The sequence below is a fragment of the Vespula vulgaris genome, chromosome 8, assembly GCF_905475345.1.
Source record: "Vespula vulgaris chromosome 8, iyVesVulg1.1, whole genome shotgun sequence".
In the NCBI taxonomy this organism is placed as follows: Eukaryota; Metazoa; Arthropoda; class Insecta; order Hymenoptera; family Vespidae; genus Vespula; species Vespula vulgaris.
This window is the reverse complement of record NC_066593.1, coordinates 818392-829433: the sequence shown is the minus strand read 5'-3', so window position 1 is coordinate 829433 and position 11042 is coordinate 818392. Positions and strand designations below refer to the sequence as shown.

The 11042-nt window shown below is 37.2% G+C and overlaps 2 protein-coding genes across 3 annotated transcripts in view; both read left to right on the top strand.

Annotated features, from left to right (window-relative positions):
* Positions 1–11: 11 nt before the first annotated feature.
* LOC127065505 (myosin regulatory light chain sqh) lies at positions 12–2487 on the top strand. 2 transcript variants are annotated; one of them, XM_050997946.1, is made up of 5 exons: positions 12–122; positions 1048–1246; positions 1349–1562; positions 1646–1762; positions 2269–2487. In XM_050997946.1, exons 2-5 carry the CDS (start codon positions 1057–1059, stop codon positions 2297–2299), a joined length of 552 nt encoding a protein of 183 aa, XP_050853903.1. In that variant the 5' UTR covers positions 12–122; positions 1048–1056; the 3' UTR covers positions 2300–2487. The 2 variants fall into 2 exon arrangements, with proteins under 2 accessions (XP_050853903.1, XP_050853904.1); XM_050997947.1 differs by lacking the exon at positions 2269–2487 and having other exon boundaries at positions 1646–2239.
* A 576-nt stretch (positions 2488–3063) lies between these two features.
* LOC127065484 (uncharacterized) overlaps positions 3064–11042 on the top strand; it is a 54367-nt gene continuing 46388 nt past the window's right edge. Inside the window, exon 1 of the mRNA XM_050997894.1 lies at positions 3064–4328. The gene's annotated coding sequence lies outside the window, so the exon portion shown is untranslated. The remainder of the gene's footprint in view (positions 4329–11042) is intronic.

Genomic DNA, 11042 nt, shown 5'->3' with positions numbered 1-11042 from the left:
GTTCTTCAGATGGCGCTAGTAGTCCGGGTGTGGTGAATAAACCGCAGAGTGACGAGTGAGGTGACTCATATTGCTGAACGACGCTCTTTGCCTTTCTTGTGTTCTTTTCTCGTTAATATCAGGTGAGTTAAAATTTGTTGTTATATTTTTACCATATTCCGATCGATCGAGAATTCTTTCTAACGGTATAAACACGTAATTTCTATCCCAAAATTGAAACGATAGATTTCTATCTACATACGCTCGTACAGCCATTATTGTTTCGTGTTAAAAAAGGATCTTTTAATTTTCTTTCAATATTTTTATCGCATCGAAATTGTTAAATCAATCATTTTATCATGGAAATAAAATATTCGATGTCTTTGTATTTGAACTAATATTATTTTGTCCGTTATTTGTATCATCGTTCGACGAACGAAGTTTATACGAAACTTTGGCAGAAGAAAATGACAATGCAGTGCAGTATATAGTGATAAAGTGACCAGGTGTATAAAGTCAACATATTGTTATAATTATTAGAAAAATAATTTAGTTACGAACCAGTGATAAAAGTAATTGATAGTTTGCAATAAAATATTTAATAATCTTTTTAATGATTCAATGAAATATGCTGCTAATTGCTCGATAAAAATTATTTTATGTCGCAATATGATTTCGTAAAATCCATGACTTACGTCGTATTATTCAAAATTTCCAAATACGAGTAATGGCTAAGTAAAAATAAATGTTCGTTGTTTCTTTCTTCGCGGGTGAAGTGAGTCAAGCTTAAAGATCGTGTTGAAAAAAGAGCGAGTTTAATGCCCTCGTAATCGTGCGCTCGTGCAAGTCATATTATTTTTATCCCAATTTCGGTCACGTCCAAATTTCCTGAATTAATTATCCGAAAATAAACAGTGGCGATAATGGTGTCTTGGCAAAGTCGTATGGGAGATATAAAAAAAAAATCGCGTTAACAAATGAATTTTTGCAAAATTGAATAATTATACTTAATTATTAACAATTAACATATAGTATTAATGTAACTACGTGTGATATTTTTTTCTTCAGCCAATCAAAATGTCTGCCCGTAAAACTGCAGGCCGCCGTGCAACTACGAAGAAGCGCGCACAACGTGCGACGTCTAATGTATTTGCAATGTTCGACCAAGCACAAATCGCGGAATTCAAAGAAGCATTTAACATGATCGATCAGAATCATGATGGCTTCATAGACAAAGAAGACCTTCACGATATGCTTGCTTCGCTTGGTAAGTAGCACTGTACGCTAACAAATATAATATAATATAATATAATATAATATAATATAATATAATAACTTATTTTATACTAAATGTTTGTATATTTTGTAGGTAAGAATCCCACTGACGAATATCTAGAAGCTATGATGAACGAAGCACTCGGACCAATCAATTTCACAATGTTTCTAACCTTATTCGGAGAGAGGCTTCAAGGTACCGATCCCGAAGATGTTATTAAGAACGCATTTGGTTGTTTCGACGAAGAAAACACAGGTCACATAAACGAGGAACGTCTTCGTGAACTTTTGACAACCATGGGTGACAGGTAATCCTATGAAAAGTTTTCTTTCTTCCATCGGCGTTTAAAGATCTGCAATATTATAATATATTTCGTTTGTACGTTTATAGATTCACCGATGACGATGTCGATGAAATGTATCGCGAAGCACCCATCAAAGGATCCATGTTCGATTATTTAGAATTCACACGAATTTTGAAACATGGAGCTAAAGATAAAGACGAACAGTGAGCATTAATACAATTTTATCTCTCAGCGTACGAATCTGTTTTCTGTCATAAGAAATATTAAGTTTTTTCTTATTTCAATTTTCAAAGTATATCCGATACATTATTTATGAAACGTGACATTTGGATTTTTAAATTTTAAATTAGTATTACGTCTTCATTCATAGCCATGCCATCGATATTTTTACTCTATTTAATTTATCCTATATTCTTAATATATGCATTATGTCAGAAAAAATACGTGCCGTTAAAGTATAGGTTATGGTATTCTATAGAAAAAGGAGTTAAAATACTGTGCATTAAAAGGAGATCAGTAAGATACGAGTTATTGAACTCCCACCATTGAACTGTGGTGTATATTAATAAGAATAACGAAGCGGTCGATAAGAAAATATACATATAAGATATATTTACAAACTTGTAACTGTTGTAGATTTGGCATTTATATTTTAATATAATAATCCACTCCGAATACGACTAATGGCGTTGACTGCCCTCATTCTCAGTTACAGAACATCCGAAGCACCTACTTTATGATATACACGCATGATCACGAACGTATAACTAACAATTAATTTGTTAGTATCAAATCGACGTATGTAGTACGTTAGTTCTCCTTGAGGTGACATTTCCTTGTTTCTAATTCAAGATTACAGCTGCGTCCGTGTAGCAGTGTAAATATCGGCCTTCTTAGAATAGAAAATAAAAATAATATACATAGGTAATTTATATTTTTATATAACAAATAATATATTTCATTAGCAAGATTTAACGAATGTTGCGATAAGACTTTTACGTATAAACACACACATATACGTATAAAATCTTAATTCTAATCATAAATCCAAATCCAGGCGTATCCGTATCCTCTATCATAACCGTAACATCCAATTCCAGATCGAAGAAGATTCTTACGAAAAAAAAAAGAAAAGAAGAAACCTTTCCCTTTAAGAAAGAGTAAAAGAAGAAAATAAAGAGAGTACGATCTCGTGCAGCTGTAGACCGAGATACGAAAAATCTAACGTATCGATGAAGATAATATGTAGGCAGGCCGAATTTTGTATGTGTTGTTATGAGAGAAGAGAGTAAGCAAGCGATCGAATGTTTATTGCGCACAACGATGATGACGACGACGACGACGACGACGACGACGACGACGACGACGAGTCGGCAAGAAGTCGAAGTATCTCCTCGAAAACGTCCGAAGGTGGTCGTGCTAGTTTGGCGTAACGCGCATGCGCTATCTCACTAGATAGAGCGTGTACGGAACGGAGCCGCAGTACCATTTCCACCGTTGACGCGGTAGGATCTGCTCTCTATATACATACACACATATATATATATCTCGCTCTCGCACACACGTACTCCCTCTCTCTCTCTCTCTCTCTTACTCATTTTCAATGTTTTTCCCCTACTCTTTCTTTACCTACCGCGCAACCACCTACGTCGCACGCGTCGTTCACGTATCTCTTTCTCGCTCGTGTAGGCGCATCAGTCGCGCCATCTCTCTCCCCTCGTCTCGAGAATAAATAGGGCGGGAGAGAGAAGGAGAGAGAGAGAGAGAGAGAGAGGGAGGGAGACAGAGAAAGAGAAAGAGAGTGAACGAGCGAGTCGTGTCCGGCGGTGGCCCGGACGAAGGCTGCTGCTGTTGCTGCTGCTGCTGCTGTTGCTGCTGATTCTGATTCTTCTACTTCATCGTCCTTTTTCTTCTTCTTCTTCTTCTTCTTCTTCTCCTCTCTTTCTTCATCTTTCTCTCTCTCTCTGTCACTTTCCCTCTTTTTTTTGCATCATCGTACGTCACTCCTCCCCCTCCTCCTCCCTACACACCCATCGTCCTTTTCCACCACTCTACTCCTTCCTACTTCTCCCCTCGTACGAAGGATCAGACTTCTTTTCTTCTCGCAGTGTGTTCCTCGGTGTTCGATCGACGTGTCGCTTTATTAACCATCTCGCGAGTTCTTCCTCTTTTTATCTTCATTTTTTCGAGTAATCTAGAGAGAAAGAGAGAGAGAGAGAGAGAGAGAAGGAATAGAGAGAGATAGATCTATAGAAAAGTATAATCTCTTGAAGATATATCCGTGCGTGTGTGGATAGGAACGAGACAGAACGATGATGCAAGATCGTCGAAAGACCATCGTAACTTCTTCTCACTCTTATTATTATTCTTCTTCTTCATCCGTCAACCTTCGAACAAGTCCGGATTACGTACTCCTTTTAACTCGACGGGGGTATCCCTCGAGAGAAATTTTAACGAGAGAGTACGAACGAAGCTCGTAAAAGTGTCCCTTCGCGATTATATTATAGCTTATTCTCTTTCTCGTGAAGAGAGTAAAAGCTCTCCTCATTCCTGAGAACTCGGGAGGTGTCTGGTGCTCTAGGATATATATTTCCCCGTTTTGTGACGAAGAGAAAGAAGAGAAAGAAGAGAACCCACTCGTGGTAGGCTGTGTGTACCAGGTGATTGCAGCGAGCTCCTCGCAAAAGGTGCTGTACCTTCGTTCGAAGCGACACCCACCGAGTCGACCGATCAGCTGTTCGCCGGCCGACGACGCTTCGATTTCTTCAGGTTAGTAACGAGACCGACTTGTTTCTATTGTCTCTTTCTTCTTTTTTTATTTTTTCCTTCCTTTCTCCCGCTCTTTTTTTTTTCTTTTTTCTTTCTTCTCTTTTCTTTCTCTTCTTTTTACCTACCCCCTAGTAATCTTGATCATCGTTTCGTTTCAAGACCGAAAGGGAATGCAAAATTAAAGGGAAAGTAGTACGTTCGTTGTTAAACGTAATCGTCTCTAATATTCCTACGTATTATTAATTTTAATTCATACGGAATACAAAGAGACATTCGTATGTATGTTTTGATCGACATAAATATTTACGTACATTACAGTTTATCAATGGCAACGTTTCGATAATATCGATAAGATCGTTTATAATGAGAGAAGTGACGCATCGTCCTAAAAAAAGAATAACAAAGAAAAAATGACGCTTTATTAACTTCGTCGTAGATTTCTACTTTTGTAGCGTTACGAGCATATCGAGTATAATAAAGGGGCGGAGGTGTTTAGAGTACGATGCGACTCGATTGAGTGTAATTTGTGTCTGGACGACTATCTAGGACACGACTTGATTTTATACCAAGTGAACTTTCTCGTGCTGGAGTCTCATCGCAGAAATATATTAAATTCGAAATCAAATCCTTCGAGAGGATCTGTACTTTGTGCGAATAAATGTGTATATATATATATATATATATATATATATATATATATATATATATATATACGTATACACATAGTTAGATATACTGTATAATCTCTATGGGATTTCAAATGCGATATAGAAAATACTTCGTCATTTAGATTAAGAATATTAATCCGATTAGATCACTACTTTAATCTTTACGTCGTATTATGACGAATTTCTTACCGATAACATTAAATCTATTGCGTTTCTATTAATTTGGTCAAATTGAAAGTTTATAAAAAATAATATTTAATTGATATTTATTAGTAATATATAATATACTTATATTTAATACACGTACACACATACATATATATATAAATTTAAAAGGAAAGGAATCGAAAAAGTTGCGAACGCTTCACAATAACAGAGTCGTTGGCAACTACGGGTTACCCCGTCAGTTTTCACTTTCTTCGAGAGCCACCACGGACCGGTTCGACGTTCGATCTCGCGTGTCCTGCTTTTTTCATTCGTCTCGATGGGACCTTTGACAGAGATTCGCAATTTTTCCCAAGGAAACTGTATTACTAGCTTTACAGTAACGAGTTACTTTCCCTTTCGTTTATTTTACCTTCCTTTAGACTTATAAGTCTCGAAAAAGGAAATTCCTTTACATTACTCTCCTTTTTTCTTTTCTTTTCTTTTCTTTTCTTTTCTTTTCTTTTCTTTTCTTTTCTATTTTTTTCTTTTTCTCTTTCTATTCGTCATTCTAAAAAAGACATTTCATTCCGATTTGATACTACCGGTACAACCTGTATTCCTGACTACACACTTACACTTTACTTTACGCGTTTGTTTTCAAGTTCGGATTTTATTCGTTCGCCGGTAAAAAAAATTATTACTTTTTCTTTATTTTTTTTTTTTTATTTTTTTTTTAGTGCTCATGCATCGTACGATTTCGTACAAGTGAAAAATCAAAAGACTAATTCGCGACTATCTACTTACATGTCAGCTTATAGAATATATACCAGAAAAGACATTTAGAAAAAAAAGCACGTACACGCACATGCACGCCGCACGTTTGTCCGGTTCATTAAACCCGTCGACTCTTTTTACGACGTTTTGAAATACTTGAAATTCTGGGCCATTGGGAAGAACTATTAAAACAGTTCGTCGAATTTGATTCGACGAATTTGATTCGACGAATTTCAACAAGACCATAGTAGTTGCACGCAAAGGAAATTATATTTTCGCGTAACGCGATATATCGACTTCTCGAGACTCGCAAAACGTCACGTAAGGCGAGGCCGTGATAAAAATTCGTGAGTATGTATTTAAAAACTGGGCGCACTTATGTTATATAGTACATTATTATCGATTAGTTCACACAGAAATACACACACACACGGACACATACGATTTTGTTTCTGATTGAAGTAGTACGATTCGAATTTTTTTTTTCTTTTTTCTTTCTCATTTTTTTTTTTCTTTTCGTTTTTATCGGTCCGAAAGACAAGTGTATTCGATTTCATAGTCGTTAATACGTGGTAAAAAGAAGCCCCGATGAGGTCGACTGTGGTCTACCGTTTGACCTACATTAAGAAGAAGGTAAATGTATAAGGGTGTTTCGTTCTCTTTTTACTCGAGGAACACATTGAAATTGCTACAAAATTTGTACCAATCTACGCAACACCGATTCTTAATTTTCCTTATATTTCATTTCCTTTTTTTCTTTTTCTTTTCTTCTTCTTCTTTTTTTTCTTTTTTTTTTTTAATTTAATTTTATTTCTTTTTCCCTCCGACACATTAGAATATTTATGTTCGTTCTCGTTATTCGCAAGAGTTCACACGATTTATCGGTTCCTAAGAAAAGCACCATACGTCATCGTTCTCCCTCTCGAATGTAACATTAAACGTTTCACCACATTCTTATAAATAATGTAGATACTTTGCATTCATGAAAATGGATTACACGAAGCAATGAGTATCGCGGTTTACGTTCGCTTTAAAAAGTATTTATGTATGTATATACGTGTATATAAATACATATATATATACGTATATCATTCAACCGATGAATGTAGGAGAAACCGATCTCCGTGACATTTCGCTTCGATGCAAATAAGATTAAAGCTTTTTAATCTAGATAGTGAATAAATGTCGAATCTCTTTCTCTATGTTTTAACTATTTCGATCTAAAATGAAATGTAACGAGAAAAACAAAAAGAGAGAAGAGAAAAAAATTGAAGAAAGAGCAGCAGTTCGACGGCTTTTTCAAAAGGCAATGGTATGTACATGCATATATACGTACATACATATATACATAGATATACACATACATTTTACGATCCATTTGGTCGTCTCGTGGAACAAGGTAGAAGGGTGAAATACACTGTAAATGGAAGCAACCAGCATTCTAGGGCAATTAGAGTCCGAGCCCAGGGACGTTTCTAATACAAAGTCGGATTTCAGAATAGTGTTGTATGCTCCACGTGTCTCGTCCGATGAAACGAGAAAGAGAAATATAGATAGAAATAGAGAGGCAGAAAGAGAGAGAGAGAGAGAGAGAGAGAGAGAGAGAGAACGCAACGTAATACTTTAATATGCTTATACGATTTTACATTTCTGCGTGTTTTCGTAGAATTTATTCGTGATCGCATCGTGCACAGTGGGTCATTGTTATCGTGCTCGATGCACGAACAACGTGACCAACTTAATTATGCACACACGTACACACACACACACACAATACGTTTATATATTATAAAGATAAGTTTAAAATGGAAGAAGAAATAAATCATCAATCAAATAATCTTTGTCACGTTCTCATCGATCGATTTCTTTTCTTTTTTTTTTTTTTATTCCTCGATACTCTTTCAAAAGAAGAGCAGGGTGTAGTCGTAAATAGGTTTCGAGAGATAAGACCAGTCTGGCATATAACGAGTGGCACATGTCGCGTGCTCATCACGCGAACGAAATTATGGCGCACGATCGGTTCCTAGCGGCAACTGTGCCACGTTTGCAAATAGGGGAACCAAAGAACAAAGCGTTCGTTGCATCGAATTTATTCTCGGGGGTTTGTCCCTATTCTCCTTCAGTAATGTTACGTCGTAAACAGGGCCCTTGTCATACTTCACGAACAAACGACCAGTCTTACACAGATTCACACATACACAGATAAATTCCTTACGCTTTTCTTGCTAATAATTTGAATATAGATCGATGCACTCTTATTATTAATTGATTCGTTCATTCATTCATTCATTCATTCATTCTTTCATTCATTCATTCATTTTATATTAGACATCTCATGATTTCGTTAAAAGATCAAATTTCTGGTATATAAGTACGTACATTAAAAATGGCCGAAAATAAGCCTAGGGAGAAAAATCACAAAGTTCCTTTGTCGAGAAAAAGCGAGCCAAAAAGGCCGAAAGCTTGGCGTCCAATTTCGATGGATTCTCCAGCTTCCTGACAGATTCTCCCCTCATTTCGAGGGGCAACCCTTCGTACGAGTACTTTTAGTACCCTCTAGGGACGACCTTTGGATACGTTCATCAAACGTACCGACCAATTTCCTTCCACCTATCCGCGTCTTGCATTTTGGTCTTTCTTTTACTTTTAATTCTTCTATTTTATCTACTTTAATTTTTTCTTTCATATTTCTACGCATTTTTTTTCTATGTCTTTCTCTTTTCCTTAAACACGTGCACTTACATAGACGTAGACGTTTTTATTCTGTCCGACCGTTATTACACGTCGGATAAACCGTCGTCGATTAGGCTAATTTTAGAGGGACGCAACGGAGCTCTCTCTCTCTCGAAACGCACTAGTGCACGGGATGAAAATTTAATCCTTCGTGGCCTTCGATGGCGCCGACGATCGATTGTAAAAACACGGAGAGAATGCAAGGGGATGTTAGTGCGTCTGAGTTGCGTCGTCGTCGTCGTCGTAGCCGTCGTAGCCGTCGTAGCCGTCGTCATAATCGTTATCGTCGTCCAATTGTAAGGATGAACGAGTAATAGGTACTTACACACTTTCAGTTAAGGATCTAACTATACTTTCTTATTACAGTTTAAACCACTTCGATCTTTCGAGGGATATCACTTCGTTTCTAAATTATTTTATAAATAGAAAGATGAGAAAGAGAGAACGAGAGAGAAAAGAGCTCCCATTCTTATTAACAAAGAGTCGGCCAAATTTCTTGTTGGAAGCGTATTTCGATGGAAAGCCAAACGTGTCCTAGTTTCCATGGACAAAGGAGTACTCCAAGATTTACTTGGAAAGTTTAATCCTATTCCATAGAAATACTCGACGAATAGACGAAAGAAAGAGGTATAGTGTTTCGTCATTTAATAATTATCATCCTACGACTTAACTAATATTTTCATTTCTTTTTATTTCTTTTTTTTTCTCTCGCCTTCTATTCATTGATGAAGGAACTGGAATTAAAAGAGAAAAGAAAAGAAAAGAAAAGAAACGAGTTAAAAGAGAAAACGGGACAGGAAAATTACGTTGGTAAAGATTGAGAATGACAAGCAGGATTGGCAAGGATCCCTATTGTCCTTTTTCTTGTTGTTTCTTTTTTTTCCTTTTCTTGTTCTTTTCATTTGTTCGAACGCAAGCGCGAGCAATTCGGGTCACCCGGTATATGGGACGACCTGGTTCAGGTTTTTAAAACGTTTCCAGGATGTGTTTAGATATGGACGAGAACGTTAGACCGTTATAGCGTTGAAAAATCATTCTTCGAGGAACACCATGGTTTTCTTCCTGGATAGTCTGGTAGTGGTGTAACAGGGCGCACCCTCGAATTCATCGTGCTCGCGAATGGTAGGCGGCAATAAAATGTCGTAAGTCAGGCGAGGGTGTTTTCTCTCTCTTTCTCTCTTTCACACATACACACGCACGCGCACATACACACACATAGACGCATATAGAGACACGAAGAGACACATACACGAAAAAAGAGTCGAGGGAAGGCCTAGGTAAAAGGCCGAGGGGAGTCATGGAAGCATCGAACACAGCGAGGAAGAACGGGGTGCACCCGCGTTTCCAACGAACCTCCCCACGTGCGCAGGCGCCATATCGATTTCTATTCGCACACAGCCTGCGTAATTTCCTTGTGTGTGTATGCATCTCTATGTAACATATAAACGTCTATGTCTATCTATCCGTGTACGTATACGAATACGTACTATATGCGATAGCTCTACGCTCCCATCATCATCCCGCATCCACAGCGATTCTACTCGTCGTTTAATGGACGATCGGCCTTCCTATGTACATCGAAGCCATCTTTTTTGTTTTCTTTTCTTTTCTTCTCTCTCTCTCTCTCTATCTCGTTCTATTTCACTGTCTTTCTTTCTCTTGAAACGCAACATCGAGTGTTTTTTAATCGTTGCTCGAGTCATTTCTATAAAAAGATTATATTTTACGGTATTTCTTTCAAATGTTCAATGTAAAATTTGTTCAATGGCGCATCGATTAAATGATACTCGTCATCGATAACGAGAACGTGAGGTCTTGTTACATAAAAGCAACACTCGTCCGCAGGTTGATTGTCTACAGTCGTACGTAACGTTAAGTCGATTTCCGAATAACAGATAGATCGAAGGCCTTGCAAACGTTTTGAAAAAAAATGATCATAGGAAAAAAAAAGGAAGAGGCGATATGTATGCATGTATGTATTTATGTATGTATGTATATACGTGCACGTTCGAACGTTCATCCGTATCGAGAAAGAATATTTTTAACCGGACGAGACCGATCGATCGATGCTCCGATCCACTGTTGCTTCCGTTTCTTTTTCTTTTTTCTTTTTTCTTTTTTCTTTTTCCCCATATCCGCTAGATAAAATTAGCTCCGAGCGTTAAATGTTTTGTTTCCTTCTTCCAAACGTATCTCCCCACCCAATTTGCTTCGCCTAACCACCTTTCCTCTCCACCTCATCTGAACTTCACTCTTTCATTCTGCTATCTGGTTTAATCGCTAGTTTAATCTCGAATCGATGTAGTAGAGTTATAAAAGATGAATAATTCTTATCAATTCGCGATATAAAAAGTGGTTCGTCATCGAAAGTACAATAGACAACTCGATCGTG